The sequence below is a fragment of the Mandrillus leucophaeus genome, unplaced genomic scaffold (genome assembly GCF_000951045.1).
Source record: "Mandrillus leucophaeus isolate KB7577 unplaced genomic scaffold, Mleu.le_1.0 Scaffold541, whole genome shotgun sequence".
In the NCBI taxonomy this organism is placed as follows: domain Eukaryota; kingdom Metazoa; phylum Chordata; class Mammalia; order Primates; family Cercopithecidae; genus Mandrillus; species Mandrillus leucophaeus.
The window spans coordinates 374,248-391,936 of record NW_012105820.1 but is presented as its reverse complement, the minus strand read 5'-3'; the positions used below and the strand labels follow the sequence as shown (position 1 = coordinate 391,936).

Below are 17,689 nucleotides of genomic sequence, written 5' to 3'. Positions count from 1 at the left end.
AGGCGGATCACTAGAGCCCAGGAGTTCAAGACCAGCCTGGGCTACATGGCGAAATCCCATCTCTTAAAGAAAAGGAAAAGGAAAGGGGAAGGGGAAAGAAAAGAAAAGAAATGATATGAATAATTTATTCATATCATTTATTTATATCATCTTATTTATATAAATAAATAAATTTCAGCATCACAGAAATCTGAACCCATACCCCACAATTAAGAACCAGTGGTTATTTTACACACCAGGAAACTAAGATCCAGAGAGGTTAAAATGACTTATTAAAGATGATGAGAGCCTGGGCGTCGTGGCTCACGCTTGTAATCCCAGCACTTTGGGAGGCCAAGGCAGGTGGATCATCTGAGGTCAGGAGTTCCACACCAGCCTGGCCAACATGGCGAAACCCCGTCTCAGAACACAAAAATTAGCCGGGTGTGATGGCATGCACCTGTAATCCCAGCTACCCAGGAGGCTGGGGCAGGAGAATTGTTGGAACCCAGGAGGCAGAGGCTACAGTGAGCCGAGATCGCGCCACTGCACTCCAACCTGGGCAACAGAGCAAGACTCCATCCCCACCAAAAAAAAAAAAAAAAGACGATGGGATAGTTATTGGTGGATCCAGGCATCAGATCTCCCAAATTCCAATCGAATGCTCTTAACAACTATTTTGGAAACCATTAATTCCTATTTTTAGTATTCAGTTTTTATCCAGTGTGTAGTTCTGGTCATCACAACTTTAAAAAAGTAATAAAAGTGTCTAAAGAGAAACAAATGAGATAAAAGGATACATTGTCTTATTTATTTATTTATATCCCAACCTTATTACAAGAAGGCTTACAAAGATGTAGATATTATAGTAATATAAAAGGATTAAAACTTAGAAAAATGAGAATAAGGAAAAGAAAAGTAGAAAAGGAGGACAGAACCAAGAACATGACTAGCATACAAAATACATAAACACTTGCTGAAGGTAGGCCACAAATTGGGCTCTAAATGGTCTACTATCAGTATAAATAGAAAAATACAATCAGTTGAATATTTAGTGTCCTTAAGGTAAAAACCAAACAGCAATTAGGAAAACTGGGTCCAGAGAAAATTTCTCCCATGCATTCTTAAATAGAACATTATGAACTGTTATGATAAACACCCTTTACAGTATCCACAGCAATTAAATTTATTTTTTTTCCTGAGACAGGATCTCACTCTGTTGCTCAGGCTGGATGCAGTGGCACGATCTTTACTCATTGCAACCTCCACCTCCTGGGTTCAAGCAATTCTTCCCCCTCAGCCTCCTGAGTAGCTGGGACTACCACGTGCGCCACCATGACCGGCTAATTTTTGTATTTTTTTGGTAGAGACAGGGTTTCACCATGTTGCCCAGGCTGGTCTCGAACTCCTGACCTCAGGTGATCCGCCTACCTCGGCCTCCCAAAGTGCTGGGATTACAGGTGTGAGCCACCACACCTGGCCAGCAATTAAATTTCATAGAGATTTTCATATGGATTACCAAAGTCCAATCCAGAAAAAGCAATTCTGCAGAGGCCAATAAAATGCCAGCTATGCATAGGGAAATCTGGTTTAATCTAGAGACAGAATTAATAAACAGAACTACAGAGTACTCTCCAGACTATCTTTTGTCTACAGAGATTAGATATAACTGAATAATATGGTCTAGATTAAAACTTACTTACCCTCAAGTCTCAGGACAAAAATGAAAATTGTGAATAAAGAAAAATGAAAAGAAGTCATAAAGGCCCAAACTGTATATTAAGGTCCAGATGATTTTCCTTACTAAAGGAAAAGGTTATTGAGATATGTCTCTAACCTTAAATCTTTTCTTTTTCTTTTGAGACAGAGTCTACCTCTGTCGCCCAGGAGTGCAATGGCACAATCTCAGCTCACTGCAACCTTGGTCTCCGGGGTTCAAGCAATTCTCCTGCCTCAGCCTTCCGAGTAGCTGGGACTACAGATGTGCAGCACCACGCCCAGCTAATTTTTGTATTTTTTAGTAGAGACAAGGTTTCACCATGTTGGCCACACTGGTCTCAAACTCTTGACCTCAACTGATCTGCCCACCTTGGCCTCCCAAATAACTTTAAATCTTAAGGTTGATGCATGCCTCTTAATCTCTTGGTTTGTCCATCAGAAACTGAATCATGGGCTGACTAGGATAAATTATCCGTTTAATAATCCTATGCTTTTCAAAGAAGTTTTATTTTGGATAACTGTTCCAATTAGAGACCTAGAGAAGACACTTAACCCACCCATGTTTCAGTTTCTATTTTCTTCCTCACTAGATTATTTTATTCACTTTTCAATTTTTAAAAATTAGATTTATTGCAGACTGGCCTCAAGCTCCCAGACTATATTTTTTAGCTGTATTATGTAGGGGTTGAAATGCCAGCTTTTAAGACTTTTGAAAAATTCACAGGCTGGGTGTGGAGGCTCATGCCTGTGAAGGTTGCAGTGAGCTGAGATCGTGCCACTGCACTCCAACCTGGGTGACAAGAGTGAGACCCTATCTCAAAAAAAAAAAAAAAAGTAGGGGGGCCTGGTGGAGTGGCTCACACCTATAATTCCAGCACTTTGGGAGGCCGAGGCAGGCCGATCACTTGAGGTCAGGAGTTTGAGACCAGGCTGGCCAACATAGTGAAGCCCTGTCTCTACTAAAAAATACAAAAATTAGCTGGGCATAATGGTGTGCACCTGTAATCCCAGCTACTCGGGAGACTGAGGCATGAAAATCACTTGAACCCGGGAGGCGGAGGTTGCAGTGAGCTGAGATTGTGCCACTGCACTCCAGCCTGGGCAACAGAGTGAGACTCTGTCTCAAAAAAAAAATATATAAATAAAAATACAAATTCATATTGCTTCTGACAAGCCTATTAAACACATCAATAGCACCCTGGGAACCCATGAAGTATTATTATTGCTCAAGAAAGGACACAAGTGGAAGCAGCCCTGGCTGAGAGCCTGAGGGTAAGAGCACTGGAGAAGTAAAGAAAAGGAAAAGGTCACCACCCTGATCTGAGATGTTGAATTGACAGGTAGGTTGTATGATAGGGAAGGAATAGGGCCAGCTGTGGCTGCCAGTAGCAGAATGTCCAAGGTTGGAACTCTGGTCTAAAGCCTAGGAGAACAGAACGGTGAGGCTACAAAATAAAAATAAACTGGATTATCAAGGTGGTCATACTGAGTGGGCAGTGATGGAGATCTTCAGGCTCCCAACCAGGCCCCAATTTACAGTAGAGAGGCTCAAGCAGGGATAGGGTAGAGCAGGAAGGACTCCAGATCACAGTCAAAGTCATCGAAGGGCATGGTCTCTGCTGAACTGGGCTGCGTAGCTTGTGTCTCCGTGACAAAGTTCACTGGCTGCTTCTGTAGGAGCTCTGGGTCAAAGGCCACACCCCGAAAGAAAGGGTGGACCTGGAAGTGATGCAGATAACGTAGACGATGGAGGGGGTTCTGGCATAAGAGCTGAAGGAAAATAGAGCATGAAGGATGATGACTAGGACAGGAAAGGCCTGAACAGAAAGGATGGAAAAGAAGAAAGAAGTTCGTGGAGCTGTGGAGGGTAGGAATAAGAACCCTGAAGAGTAGATGATTTGTAAAAGAGGGAGAAATAGAGGCTAATTTGGGGCAAAGGTGGGAATAAGGAGCTGTACTTGTGAGTTTTCAGATGAGTGTACAGTGCTCCACTCTCTCAGAAGGGACCTCTCTGTTCTAGATGGGGAGATTTGGGGGACCAGGAACTTAGGAATGTGACTCAGTACAGCTTAGATGGCAAGTAGTTAGGTAGTTAAGTAAAAGTTGGAGCCCCCCCAAAAAAAATTAATGAGAGGAATGAGGAAACATCACTTTAATGAAGGCAGGAGAGCATGAATGGTTTGGTAGCCAAGAAGGAAAGCAGCGCTCATCCTTACCTCATGGAGCAGGAGTGAGAGGCCCTGGTTAAGAGAAGCTGGGATCTCAGAGTCACTGTGGGTCACACTTGCCAACATGGCCACATGATCTCTCTCTGCAGCCACTGGAAACTGAGTTAAGAGGTAGGGAGTGGGGATGGGGGTAGGGGTTCCTTCCTTAGTAGGAATAAGACAAGATTTCCTAAGGTCTTCCTTCTTCCCACCACAGGCAAAGCTCTTCTCTGCCCAAAACTACTAGTATTCTCTCACCTTTCCCGTTGCCAGAGAGAAAAGCAAGACACCCAGGGACCACCAATCAGCGGCATGGTTGTAAGGTCCTCCACTTAGGACCTCTGGGGCTACAGATTTCAAAGACACTCGTCACTGACATCCTTTAGCTATCCTCCTGCCCAATGCTTACCCATCAGCTTTAACCTCTCTCACCCATGTACTGTAGAGTGCCACAGATAGTGTAGGCTCGAGCTCCCTGGGGCAGGTGGCGGGACAGACCAAAGTCTGTCAGTTTCAGATGGCCTATAAAGAAGGTAAGGCAACCGCACCACTGTTCCACCCCTCGTCAGCCATGATTTATTCCCAAAGTACCTCTCATCCTGGGGCTAGGGAAGGAAAAATACTTACCTCGTTCATCTAGAAGAATATTCTCCATCTGAAAGATCACAGGTGAGAAGTAATTCTTCCTCTTCCTTTCAACTCTCTTTCATCATGTATACACACCAGCTGAAGGTTATGCCCTACTCAGCACTCAAATCTATACTCAGAGAGCCCTTGCCCAAATCCTTGGCACCCATAGGGGCCCCAATGTCTACAGTTCTCTGCTCCCTAACTTCTTGGACTTGTTGGGACTTCTTATTGAGACTCTTTCTCAGACAAAGGGAAAAAAGCACTTAACTCTACCTTCACATCTCGATGCATGATGCCCAAGTCATGGAGATAACCTGTGGATAACAAGTATGGGGCGTGCTGCAGCTTTTCTGTCCTTTCCAGTTTCCCTAGTAGCCCTCATCCCATCCCTCTCCTATTCTTTGACCTCCATTATTTATATTAATTCTTTACTCTCCTTCCCAACTTAAATCTTCCCTCCCCATTTCCTTTACCACTGTTTCACTTACACAGTACCAGGACCAACTCGGCAGCAAAGAGACGGATGGAAGCCTCAGGAAAGCAGCCAACAGCCGACCAAAGGGAGTACAGATCTGTGCTGCAGTAGCTACACACTGCAAAGCCAGTGTGAAGCTACATACATTGCCAGAAGTCTAGGCAATGTTTGGGAGCTGCAATGCCTGGGCTCAAGGCATTGTAGGCCTCCTGCCCAAAATACCACTTGCTGTCCCCCCTCCCACCCCAGAGAGGTGCCATGAGAAGGGGGACACAGCAAAGGCAGAACAAGCCAAAGAGATAATCTCAGGTGGGGATATAGCACAAGGACCCTGGGGGATGAGGAGAGAGTCCAGTCACTCACTAATGAAAAGGTGCCGTTTTCCCTGCCAGCTGTCCCCCAAGCTGTGTACAAAGGGATGGTTGATCTGTCGCTAGGGACAAAGCAAACAGGAAGTTAGGGAGGAACATGGTCATTGAGAATAAAGGCAGCCGAGAACTCAGGTTTTACTCAGATGCGCAGAGGGGGAACTGCTGCCTCATCTCTCAGTTCAGAGGAACTCAGTAATTGGAACTATCTGGTAATCCTAGAACCAGCAAATACTAAGGAATACACTGGGACATGCTTAAGAGATTTCCCTGGTAGGACATGAGAAAACTGTGTTGAGAGCTGATAGATACTTTTCCCAGGACCTACTTTAGTGTCAAACTAGGCTGAAGCAGATGGAGGAGGCAGAACCAGGAAAAGGTGGTGGTCAAGAAAGGTACTTTCCCTGCCTGTGGCCTAGCTCTTCCCACAATCCTTTCCAGGACTCTGTGCATACCTGGATGCTAACCTCCTCTTTGCACTGCCTCACAGCGTCCCTCTGTAGGACCTTTACCTTGGGCACCACCTATAAAGGGAGAGTAGTGATGACTCATAGAGGATAGTGCTATTGAATTGTTTACTCCTCCCAACCTCTCTGGAATCAAGACTGGAAACAGAGACTAGAGAATAATGTGGTACCTAAGCCCCTACCTTCACTGCAAATATAGCTTTCTGGGTGCAATCTAGCACCTTGAGGACAGTTCCAAAGGAGCCTTTAGCCACAAGGCCTAAAATCTGTACAGAGAAATGGAGAACAGGCCAGTTGAGACTGGTCATTTCCAACTTCTCCCAAAGACTGAGACCCCACTCAGGGATTCCACTGACTCACCTTCAGCTGCTGCTGCCCCCTAATGGGCCTAATGGGAAACTCTGGTAGAAAGAGGTTGATGAACTGAGGCACTGGCCACTCTGGCAGAGACTTCAGTAGTGGGGCTGGCTTTAGGGACTCCTGGTGCAGATAGTGATGCCCCCGTAGTTCCCAGAGTTCTTCCAGATCTGACCTGATGGTTCCCACATCTGACCAGAGGCTCTTCCAGCCTCGGGCCCAGGGGCCCCGGATGTTGCCACCCTGCTGAGAACCAAGGGAGCCACTCTAAACTTTCTGCTCCTGAGGCATAGCAGGTTCCACCCATCTTACTAGGCACTCCCTCCCCTTAAGTCTCAACCCTTAGAGGTACATTTTTGAGCATGAGGCAAAATTCCCGTTACCCTTGCTTTGTGCTAAGCCCTGGATTTCCTGGACACAATTCAAATCCTCTAGGAAAATAATTGTTGGACATTTTCACCATGATACATTAATAATACAGCCTGCACCTCAGTATTGGGCTGTGATGCTTTCATAGCATAGCCTCCCTGCCCCACCCCCACATTGAGTAATCACTGCCATGCTCCTAACCAGGAACTTCCCAGGCCTCAAGCCCCCCAGGCCTCAAGCCCATGTCTCCCTCTCCTCCCCTCAGTAGGCTGCCAGAGCCCCACAGCCTACCTTGTGAGGAACAGCCACCCGGGTGTGTTGCCCCTGCCGACAGCTTACTGCTCCCATCCCCAGCCTCTGCCTCCTCTCTCTGCTAAATCTGCTGTCCCAGTTACATAAGCAATTCCTCTCCCTGATGCTGCATGACACGAGTCCCGCCTCTTCCAGTGTGCAGAAACCCATCAGCACGGGGCCAGAGTCACACTAGGACTAGAAATTTCTGTAATACAGCTTCAGGGCAGAGAAGAAGGGGCCACCCTCAGAGTGGCAGCTGCAGGATGTCTTGGGTTGATGAGGAAGGGATACAGATTGAATGCAGACACTCAACACACACACAAAAAATGAGCATCAAATTTAAAATATCTTTTTTTTTCTCTTTAAATCATTTTGCCATTTTCCAGGGCATATCCTAGGGGGAAGGGTAGGGGACCCATGGCCAGCCCTGGCTCCTACTGCCATCCTCCCAAGTGAACTTAGCACAGAGACTGGGGAGGGGTTGATCGCCGCTCAGAACACCAATACCTCTTTCATACATGGCAGTGGAGTGAGGATCAGAGGATCAGCCCCCTCCCCTGTTTCCTGGCACAGAGGGAGGACAGTTACACTTAGAAATATATATAATATATATATTTATATATGTTTATAAAAATTTATCACACTTGATCAGGACTATCCCCCTACCCTTTCACTTGACCCCAAGGAATAGGGTCCTGCCCTGGGCCCGTTCCCTGGGTCTTGCTCTCTTGTTGTCTCTCTGGCCCTGAACCTGATCAGCGTGAGATGGAACTCAGCATTACTGTCCACCATGCCCTGCAGTGAACAGGGCAGGTGGTGAACAGCAATGCCTATGGGCTCTGACACCCACAAATCCTGGTGGATAAAGGGAAGCCCCTCCCACCCCACAAGTCCCTGGAGCCTGAGCCAGAGTCAGATCCTGTACTGTAGCCACTCGAATCGCCAAATCATTTGCGCCTGCCAAAGATGGACTTCTTGCCAGGGTTCTTGTCGCCCACACTTAAACCAATGAGGAGCCGGGCTTTCTCCTCCTCTTCCTGCTGTTGCATGTTCAGATCCGATTTAGTTTCTAGCTTTCCCCGGACCTCAGAGCCTGTTGCAGGCTTCAGTCTTAGCTTCTCTTTGATCACCTGGCAGATTGGAGAGGAGTAAAGGAAAAGGTAAATATTAGTGGGCAGGCAGAATAAATCAAAATGAACCAAGACAATAAAGATTTATTAAACACATCCAAGGCACAATGGGGCAATTCACATACAATGGTCTCTGCTTTCAAGAAGCTTACAGTCTAATGATAACTCCTTCTAAACTTTAGGTTGTGTTAGCTCTCAGTTCCCTAAAATCAATGGTGATATATGAAACACTCAATAAACATTGAATTTAATAATCTGAGTGAGGTCATGGAGAGGGCAGGCATAGAAGTCACTCACCACATGCACCTGCCCTTTCCCAAGGATATTTATTCATGGATTCTAAAACGAAAGGCTCCCCAAAAGAGGATCTGCCTGCCAGCCCCGTTAACCAAACAGCCATGAGCCCTGGCGGGATACCTGGGCAACCAGGGCTTTGCGGCTGTCCCTTTTGACAGCCATGGCAAAGTCTAGCCATGTCCATGTGTTGTTGTGGTACTCCAGACAGGGCAGCACCAGGTTAAGGTCACCCCAGTCCACACTGTTCTTCTCACCCTGTAAGAGGAGGGGGAAGGGAAAGAAAAAAAGAGGGGTGGGAAATACATCAGCTGCCATTTTGAGTCCAAGCCAGTCACTTGAGCACAAGGCCTACAATAGTAACCTATATATACTGGTTTCCCCTTAATCTCAGTCTCGTAATGGTGCTGACTCTTGAGGGTAGCAGAGGGAACAGCAGATATATCACCCACAGCTCAGCGACACAAACAACCTAGCTGTCTCCCTGTCTAGAATCTCTGATCTTATCTGGTTCCCTGCCCACCCTGTTCTACAAAGTACTTGCAAGGTGCAGACCTTGTAGCTGACACACAGTGGAACCTGTGGAATCTTTATGTAGATGAAGGAGTTGTTCATGGCAGCTCGCTCTTTCATCTTGTCAATGTCATCCACAGGGTGCTAAGAAAGGCAGGCAAGGAGTATGAGCCCTGAATCCATCAGAAGAAACTCAGGACCCCAAACATCTCCCTCTTCTTTTATCCCTAGAATGGACTCAGAGGAAACCGAAGAAATCCCAAATCACACCAAACAGGACCTCAGGACTCTCCCATTTTTCTATCATCAGGGGCATGTTTGGTACCTCTGGAGATTTGCGAAATGACCTTCTGACCCCAGAACTCCGAGTCAAACCCTGTGCCACACCCTTCCCAGGGCCCAGTGGTACTGCATCATCTGTTGCAATCAGCTGCCGAGGCTTCACCACTGGTATTCCTATGAAAAAGCAAGTGCACCAGCTGTCATCCATCCTCATTCTGAAGTCTCAGCTGTCTTTGGGGCGGCTACCCTATTCTTTTGGGGCTCCACCATAAAAGTTCTCACCAGTAGTCACCAGTTTGGACTTATCCTCTTCATCACCAACTTCATCATCTTCCACACTTCGGCCAGGAAAGAAAAAGCCCATCATTCTATGGAAGAACTGGTGTGTCAGCTGGATGGTGAGAGGCACCACATTTACCTAAAAAGGAGAAAGATTCAAGAAGTAATTAAGCTCAGACACCATGATCAGTTTACCTACTCCTAATATCATGTAACACACAGCTGGCTTTTGAATGTCCTTTGTTCCCAGGTCCCCAAGGGACTGCTTACTAACCTCAAAATGCTCCTTAACAGAGATACCCCCAACAGGGGGCCGAACTTTGCTGAAGAGGCGGAGAGCTAGCTGTCGCCCAGACTGGCAGGAGCTCTGGGGCCGCAGTACTACCTGTAGGATAGAGAGTAAACAACAGCCCAACCCAATGTCCTTCCTGCCATAAAGCAACCCCCAAATCCTCTGCAGAATGAGAGGAGAAGCAATGGTACTGCTAAGCTGGGCAAGCTTTCACCCTCTCAGATCACCACATTGTTTTCCATAGTGGATTTATATTGAACGGCCGTTATAAATGCCCTGTGCTAAAAATATGCAAATGGACTAGGAATGGGGAAAAAAGACTTGCCTTATAGACAGCATTGGGGAGGAGGTTGTTCATAGTAAACCAGCCCAACTCCAGAAGATGTTCTGCTGTGTCATCAGATTTATTCACCTATAAAGACAGTTTTGCCCCATCTACTATAATAAACCTTTCTCAGAAGTCTACTAGACAATTGCTATGTATCCAGTTTTTTTTCAGGCTCTACATATGCCTAATCCCAACTTTGATATCTCCTTCAAACTCATACAGTCAAAACTCTTTAATCCAGTGTGTCTCATGGGCACTATGGTCCAGGACACTAAATGCTGATAGTACTATCTAGCCATTGTGACATTAAAAAATGTTCTAATTCATTTCCAAATGCCCCTTGTAGGAGAAAGTAATAAATAATACTGCCTTCTTTACATCAATGGCAGAAAAGCTGAATGTCACTATTAGAATATTCTATTCCAAGCTGGACATGAAAGATTATTTGCCTCTGGACCATACTTCTAGGGATCATCTTCTTACTCAACAAGAGAAGTATTTGATCAAACTCATCTGTATCTGTATCTTACTCTATTTTATTTTTTTTGAGATAGGGTCTCACTCTGTTGCCCAGGCTGAAGTGCAGTGGCACAATCTTGGCTCACTGCAACATCCATCTCCTGGGTTCAAGCGATTCTCCTGCTTTAGCCTCCTGAGTAGCTGGGATTACAGATGCACACCACCACACCCAACTGACTTTCGTTTTATTTTTAGATAGAGTCTCACTCTGTCACCAGGCTGAAGTGCAGTGGCACGATCTTGGCTCACTGCAACATCCACCTCCCAGGTTCAAACGATTCTCCTGCTTCAGCCTCCCGAGTAGCTGGGACCACAGGGGTGCACCACCACGCCTGGCTAATTTTTGTATTATTAGTAGAGATGGGGTTTCACCGTGTTGGCTGGTCTTCAACTCCTGACCTCAGGTGATGCACCTGCCTCGGCCTTCCAGAGTGCTGGGATTATAGGTGTGAGCCACCATGCCCGGCCTATCATGTATGTTTTTAATTATTTATTTTCTTTTTCAGAGACAGGGTCTCACTCTGTTGCCCAGGCTGGAGTGCAGTGGTGTGATCACAGCTCACTGCAGGCTCGAACTCCAGGGCTCAAGCAATCCTCCTGCCTCAGCCTACCAAGTAGCTGGGACCACAGGTATGCACCACGATGCCCAGCTAATTTTTAAAATTTTTGTTGAACTCTTGACTTCAAGCAATCCTCCCACCTCAGCCTCCCAGAGTTATGGGATTACAGGCATGAACCACCACACATGGCCTGTATCATTTTTTTGAAAAATATTTTATTTGTTCATTGTTACTTTCCCCTATGGCATCAGAGCTGTATGTGTATCATTCATTATAAACAGATGTGTCAAAGGAAGCTCTGCTCATGTTTCCAATCATACTATCATTAATAATCATATAATAATTAGCCCCTTTTTATTTCTCTTTTATGAGTTAGACTCCTAAGCTAGGTCAATGTTTCTCAATACAGCTGCCTTTGTGTGACCATATACCCCAGATACCTTGCTGTAGAGGAACCTCTGCAGTTCTAATTCAGCAATTCCCAGCTGTCCATCTTCCTCTGTCAGGCGCCACCGTGCCTGAGCAAAGTAAAACTCAGTGCGACGGACCACACTCACATCTTCTTGCTGCTTTCGCAGCTCCATCTTGTTAGCCCGCTGCAGTTGGAAATCCTTAAAACACCTATAAGTGGACAGGGGAGCCAAAGCCAGTAAGGGAAATAGCACATGGGTAGGGGGTGGGATAGAATGCTCTAGAATGATGCAGGAGGTACACTCAGAAATTAACCTATTCTGGGTTAGCCAGTCCCTAAATTTTTTTTACTGAATTTATTGCTGCTGACATTCTAGGTCATAGAAGCACAAATCCCAACTTTCAGCTCTATAGCTTCTTGATAAAGTAGTGTCTTCCCACTAATAATTCCTACGATTTTATCTGCAATTCTATGCTGATCAACTTCAAGATATTTTCATATATCTATGTCAGGTTCATTAAAAAAAAAAAAGATCTTTTCAGTTCAGACGCATAGTATCAAGGCGACCACAGTGATCTTTCAGCTGGGTGTGGTAATCCCAGCTCACGCCTGTAATCCCAGCACTTTGGGAGGCCAAGACAGAAGGACTGCTTGAGCCCAGGAGTTCCAGACCAGCCTGGTTAACGTAGTGAGACCACCTTGTCTCTAAAAAAAAAAGAAAAGTGATCCTTCCCAACTACCCATTTTCTTATTCAGGAAGAGCTGCCTGAACCTACTCCTACATCAGCCTTTGATAATGCACACTAGACCTCAAGAAAGAGAACTGCCTGTAGCTGGGGCACTGGAAAAGGGCAAGGAAAGAATGCTGGGGCACCTGATGAGGATATTCAGTTCTTCACTTTCCAGCTGCAGGTTGGCCTTCTCCTGGTTTAACTGCAACTGAAGCTTCTGGTTCAGGTCAAGCAGATTCTCATTCTTACTGTCATCCTGCAAAGACTAGGGAACCAGGATAGAAGCTGAGAGATAACCCTTGTTCTAGGAGACTTCCTGGTCCTCGAACTATCTATCTGCAGTGACTACCTTCATGATAGAATACATCTGCTTCTCAAGCTGTCGTATTTGGGCCACATGCTGCCGCACAGCCTCCTGCAAATGCAGTATGCTGCTGCGTTGCTCCTCTGGATTGCTAGAGATCTCAAGCTGGAACCTGACCCGTTGCTTCTTCTCACTATGCTCCTGAAGGAATGGAAAGAGAAATGAATACAATTTTTAAGTAGACAAGTCTTGTAGTAAAAGTCTTGTAGTAAAGTGAAATAGAGAAAGGAGAAAGAAATGGGGGGGTCTCTTCTAGAAAGCTAACCTTTATCTGTCACTGTTAATAGCAACAGTAGTAGGTCAATGCAGAAAATTTGGCAATGTGGATTTCACAATAAGTCAGGCCCAACAGGATGGGGATGGAGGTGGAAGCAGGGAATAGTAAATGTTTTTAGGTGTCCAGGTGACTGAGTAGAGAAATAACTAGGAGAAAACAATCAGGCAAACAAGCCCTACAGTCTGAGAGACATTCAGGCCTTTCCTAAATAAGTGGAATTTCAATGGTCACTGCTGACTAACAGAATGTATCAACCACAAGGCCCTTTTTCAGTGTGAAGCATGGCTTTTCTTACAGAAGCCCAAATAAAGCACAAAGTCTGGGTGTTCCTGTGAGGCTAACCAGCATTCTACAAGGGCCGATGCTCACCTTCCGCTTAGGTTCTACGTGGAGCAGCAAGTTGTTGACAATATCCAGGATCATGGCATACTGAGCTGGGTTGGTGGAAATTTCCAGCTCATGGTGGATAAGGGTGAAGGTATCCACAGCCCCTAGATAATTGTTAGCAGCTAAATAAAAGGCTCAAGTTTCTACCTAAATATCTACTCCATCTCTTTACCCACATTTGGAACCACCCTACTAGTCAACCCCACAGAAAGGGTGAGAGGTGCTCATGGGTAGAAACATGTTTATTTCAGAATCATAAAGAATGCCCGTTCATCCCAGCTCCCTCTAAGAATAGAGGTTATTTTCTCATAGCAGAACTTACAAAAAACAGAGCAAAGTGAAACATTAATGCCAGTGCACAGTGGACTTTTAATAACTCTACTGTCTCAGAATCACCAAGGAAATAACTACTTTACCAATTTCCCTAGTCCTCTCCTAAAAGCCTTTCAAGCCCTGAATACCTTCCTGCTTCTTTAGGAGATCTTCCTTTTCCTGGTTCTCAAGAACTTCAGGTGGCTTAATCTGAGTTGCTAGTTCAGGATCAATGTCATGGCTGTAACTAATATAGTACATTCGGCAGCTGCAACGCGAAATGATCCGCTGGACTTGCTGGGCTTGTTGTGCTTCAGCTGGCTGGTTCCAATCTGGGAAGAGGTGGGAAAGAGATAAGAAAAAGACATTCTCAATAAAGGTAATGTGACAGCCTCCCAGCTATGTCTCGGAAACTCCAGAAACACCGCTTTCAACCTAGCCTAGCACAAAATGGTCCTACTACTGCATACATTGACGTTAAGAATAGGAAGGGAAATAAGGTCCCTTTGGGATGCACATCTGTTCCTAATTATTTGATGCAGAGGAGGGGGAGGGCTGACCTGTGGTTGTGGTAACCATGCCGCCCACTGCCTGCCCACTCTCCATCAGCTCCTGCACAGAGTCCAAACTACGCTGCCGGTGCTCCTCGATATTCTTCACCTGAAGACAGAGATGCAGGCGACTTTAGCTCCTGGGGAAACAGAGGCTTGTCCTGGACAACTGGGTGACAGATCTCCATATTTCAAGTAGTTACACTTACTATCTAGACCTCCACTGCATGGAATAGCTTGAACCATCTCCCAGGATAGAGGACGTACTTGTCTCATTCTCTTGCCCCAGTTCACCCAAATTCTCCAACCCAACTGCATTACATGCACACTTTGCCAGGCCCGCAGGTCTCGAGCCAGAAAAACAATGAGCAAGGTTCAAATCTAATCATGTCTTGGGCAAAATATCTCATTTAAAAAAAATTACTTTCCCACCCATTTTGTTATTTGTTCCATTTGTGTTCTTGTTGTTTTCTATCTTCAGATAGATAACCACTCTGACAATGTTGCCATGAGGGAAGGGAATTGAATTATTTTTATTCACTCTGCCAAGCTGAAGTCAGAGTGAATAACAGAATGAGTGAGATGGGAAGACCACAGCAGATGGTGGATCTGTCAAGCCTCAAAAAAATATAGGAAAGGCCAAAGTCCCTCGTACCTAAACCAAAGACGTTCCACTCTAACGCTAGTATCACAGCCTGAGGGGGGTGGGGGGCAGGGGGCAAGAGTTCACATGCAAAAGAAGGCATGCCTAAAAGCAGCAGAGGTGCAGAAAATGCCAGAAAGATCCAACAGCTCATCCATTCTACTTCTGCATGGGTAGTTAACACCTGTGCTTACCTCCTAAGACTACTGATAAAGAGCATTGCTTGCTTGAATGAACCACAGCTCTTATATATCAGCATGACTTCTCGTACTACCAACAACCAGTCCCTTACTTGGCTTGACATCTGATCTTTTTATTTTTATTTTTTTTGAGACAGAGTCTTGCTCTGTTGCCCAGGCTGGAGTGCAGTGGTGCGATATCAGCTCACTGCAACCTCCACCTCTTGGGTTCAAGCAATTCTCTGCCTCAGCCTCCCGAGTAGCTGGAATTACAGGCGCCCACCACCACGCCCGGCTAATTTTTGTATTTTTAGTAGAGACGGGGTTTCACCATCTTGGCCAGGGTAGTCTTGAACTCCTAACCTTGTGATCCACTTGCCTCAGCCTCCCAAAGTGCTGGGATTATAGGCGTGAGCCACCGCGCCCAGCCTAACATCTGATCTAAATGCTCATTACCTCTTATTACACTTGAGGTTGCCTGGACTAAGCCCTAAGGTCCTTGATATAAGAAGCATCAGCCAGGGAGGTGAGAAGAGGGACCCTTTTATCCCCACTAAGAATTGCAAATGGATTTATCACTGTGGTCCTTATCAGATACAGCTAGATCCTGTAACTCATTTGGGGGTGTACCATGCCCAAGACAATGTGGGCACTTAACACCTGTTAAGTAATAATGTACAATATTGACTAGGCATATCTCATAACCAATAGACTCTCCAATAATTCTGATGATATTATATCTTAGAAGTTACAGGGTAAAATATAATCTGGTTCAGTTTTACCAAGAAGCTGAAAAGCAAATTAACAACCATGCAATGCAAAGACAGGCTCCTTCCCTTATTTCTGCCAACTGCTCACAATCTCACCATCTAACAAAAACATTATCTTGGCTGGGTGGGGCATAAGCCTGTAATCCCAACACTTTGGGAGGCCGAGGCGGGCAGATCAAGAGGTCAGGAGCTCAAGACCAGCCTGGCCAACATGGTGAAACCCCGTCTCTACTAAAGATACAAAAATTAGGCGGTCATGGTGGGGCGCGCCTGTAATCCCAGCTACTCAGGAGGCTGAGGCAGGAAAATGGCTTGAACCCGGGAGGCAGAGGTTGCAGTGAGCCGAGTTCATGCCACTGCACTCCAGCCTGGGCTACAGAGCAAGACTCTGTCTCAAAAAACAAACAAAACCACATTATCTTGCCACACACTTAAGACCTCCCCATACATACTGACTTTAAAAAAAAAAAAGAGTACTTTCCACCTGAATAAAGATTTATATTTTCAAAGCACCTTATTATGGGATCCTTTCAACAATCTTGTGAGGGTGAAGTATCAATTCCATTTCACAATTAAAGGTGACTTGTCCAAGAGCTCATGGCTACTATCATGGGAAAGCTATCATTAGAACTCACATAACCTGACTCCTAGACAGTCTTTCATTCAACCTCACTGACTTGCTGAAATAACCAATCAGTCATTTTCATGAGAGGACAGAGAATGGGCAGATAGTGAACTTATCGAAAATTCTGAGTCACTGCCTGTTTTCTTGGCTGCCTGCTGATTAGTGTGAACATTAATAGGGATCAGCAATCTTAAAGAGTAAAAAAGTTCCAGTCCATTTTATACTAGTTCTGGGAAATGACAATTTCTTTCGCAATGAAATAGAACACCATGAGGAAAAAAAAAAAACAGTACTATACGGTTCCAGACCAGAGACTGCCCACATTCAAGGTGTTATCAGCCTCATTATTCTGCTAAGCTAGTAACAGTAGGTTACTGTCAAGAATATTCCAGCCATTAGAAACTCTATGGAAAACCAGGAATATAATGGGCCTTCACAAATCCACTCACTAACCTCTAACCAGAGCTGTCGGCCATCCTGCTCCGTGGGGCTGCTCTCAGTGGTGGCAAAGTACTGCATGCCATCCAAGAGGCAAGTCCAGGATGTCTTTTGCTTCAATGTATCACCATACCAGGCTGGATGGTGCTGGCACTGCAGCAGTTGGGCTTTGGCAGCTGACACAATGACACAGCCTTCTGTCTCTGCTCCACGAAGAACCATCTATGCCAGAGATAGAAGCAGAGTTAAGCTACCAAGGAAGATGAGATTAGTGAGCACATTGTATCAACCACAGCAGCTAGATCTAATTCTGGCTTACTGAGGAAATTTTACTGGCGTCTGGACATAGAAGTGATTATCTATGATACCTATGAGAAGGACAAATTTTTTGGAGCTCTATTTACCCATTCATACTTAGAGGTGGGGGAAGGTGAACAATATGATCATGATCTAGCCTGATGTTGAGGTAACTTGTAAAGAGAAGGTACCTGACAGTTGACCAGTTCAATAAGGCAGTTTCGGTTGTATATGTCATCCGTCTGGCAGGCAGCAATGCCACACAACTGGTCACTCATGCCTGATTCCTCTTCTGTGAACACTACAAACCTGTCTGTCTCTTCAATTAGTTTCTGCAACATGTAAGCACCTGGCAGAGAAATAGGAAGCAGGGAAAGGTCACAGTCTCAAAGGGAAAGACTTTTCCCTTTCCAGAGCCAAACCGATCTTCCCTCAATTTATCCGGCTAGATAAGGGCTTAGAATACATCCTCCCAAACCTAGAACTCTAGCCCAGCCCATCCCTTGACCCATGAAGGCAAAACAAGGGTTATTTCATTTTCCCTTCTTTTTTTTTTTTTTGAGACAGAGTCTTGCTCTGTCACCCAGGCTGGAGTGCAGTGGCCTGATCTTGGCTCACGGCAACCTTCACCTCCTGGTTCA

General features: G+C 45.5%; 2 protein-coding genes across 2 annotated transcripts in view; both read right to left on the bottom strand.

Moving 5' to 3' along the window:
- Nucleotides 1-770: 770 nt before the first annotated feature.
- LOC105552027 (uncharacterized serine/threonine-protein kinase SgK494) lies at nt 771-6,949 on the bottom strand. Its single transcript, XM_011997512.1, has 12 exons — nt 6,863-6,949; nt 6,206-6,448; nt 6,028-6,111; nt 5,834-5,902; nt 5,374-5,443; nt 5,024-5,128; nt 4,809-4,849; nt 4,533-4,560; nt 4,338-4,427; nt 4,164-4,252; nt 3,915-4,025; nt 771-3,468 (listed from the first exon to the last, which is right to left on the bottom strand). Exons 1-12 carry the CDS (start codon nt 6,917-6,919, stop codon nt 3,247-3,249), a joined length of 1,209 nt encoding a protein of 402 aa, XP_011852902.1. The 5' UTR covers nt 6,920-6,949; the 3' UTR covers nt 771-3,246.
- Nucleotides 6,950-7,192: 243 nt separating this feature from the next.
- The window catches only part of KIAA0100 (KIAA0100 ortholog), a 59,845-nt gene continuing 49,348 nt past the window's right edge, over nt 7,193-17,689 (bottom strand). Inside the window, exons 26-40 of the mRNA XM_011997552.1 lie at nt 17,240-17,397; nt 16,767-16,973; nt 14,106-14,205; nt 13,695-13,877; nt 13,216-13,337; nt 12,555-12,710; nt 12,349-12,470; nt 11,503-11,683; nt 9,981-10,067; nt 9,638-9,748; nt 9,367-9,502; nt 9,128-9,258; nt 8,845-8,946; nt 8,413-8,547; nt 7,193-7,995 (exon numbers count right to left, since the gene is read on the bottom strand). Coding sequence (XP_011852942.1) covers nt 7,813-7,995; nt 8,413-8,547; nt 8,845-8,946; nt 9,128-9,258; nt 9,367-9,502; nt 9,638-9,748; nt 9,981-10,067; nt 11,503-11,683; nt 12,349-12,470; nt 12,555-12,710; nt 13,216-13,337; nt 13,695-13,877; nt 14,106-14,205; nt 16,767-16,973; nt 17,240-17,397 — 2,114 coding nt within the window. The 3' untranslated portion in view covers nt 7,193-7,812. The remainder of the gene's footprint in view (nt 7,996-8,412; nt 8,548-8,844; nt 8,947-9,127; nt 9,259-9,366; nt 9,503-9,637; nt 9,749-9,980; nt 10,068-11,502; nt 11,684-12,348; nt 12,471-12,554; nt 12,711-13,215; nt 13,338-13,694; nt 13,878-14,105; nt 14,206-16,766; nt 16,974-17,239; nt 17,398-17,689) is intronic.

Excerpts from the sequence above, each read along its gene's own strand:
- LOC105552027 (XM_011997512.1), bottom strand. The coding sequence starts at position 6,919 with ATGGGAGCAGTAAGCTGTCGGCAGGGGCAACACACCCGGGTGGCTGTT. Across the intron at positions 5,129-5,373 it reads AAAACGGCACCTTTTCATTA|TGTGTAGCTACTGCAGCACA; the intron begins GTGAGTGACTGG and ends CTGGCTTTGCAG. Across the intron at positions 4,253-4,337 it reads TGGCACTCTACAGTACATGG|CCCCAGAGGTCCTAAGTGGA; the intron begins GTGAGAGAGGTT and ends TGAAATCTGTAG.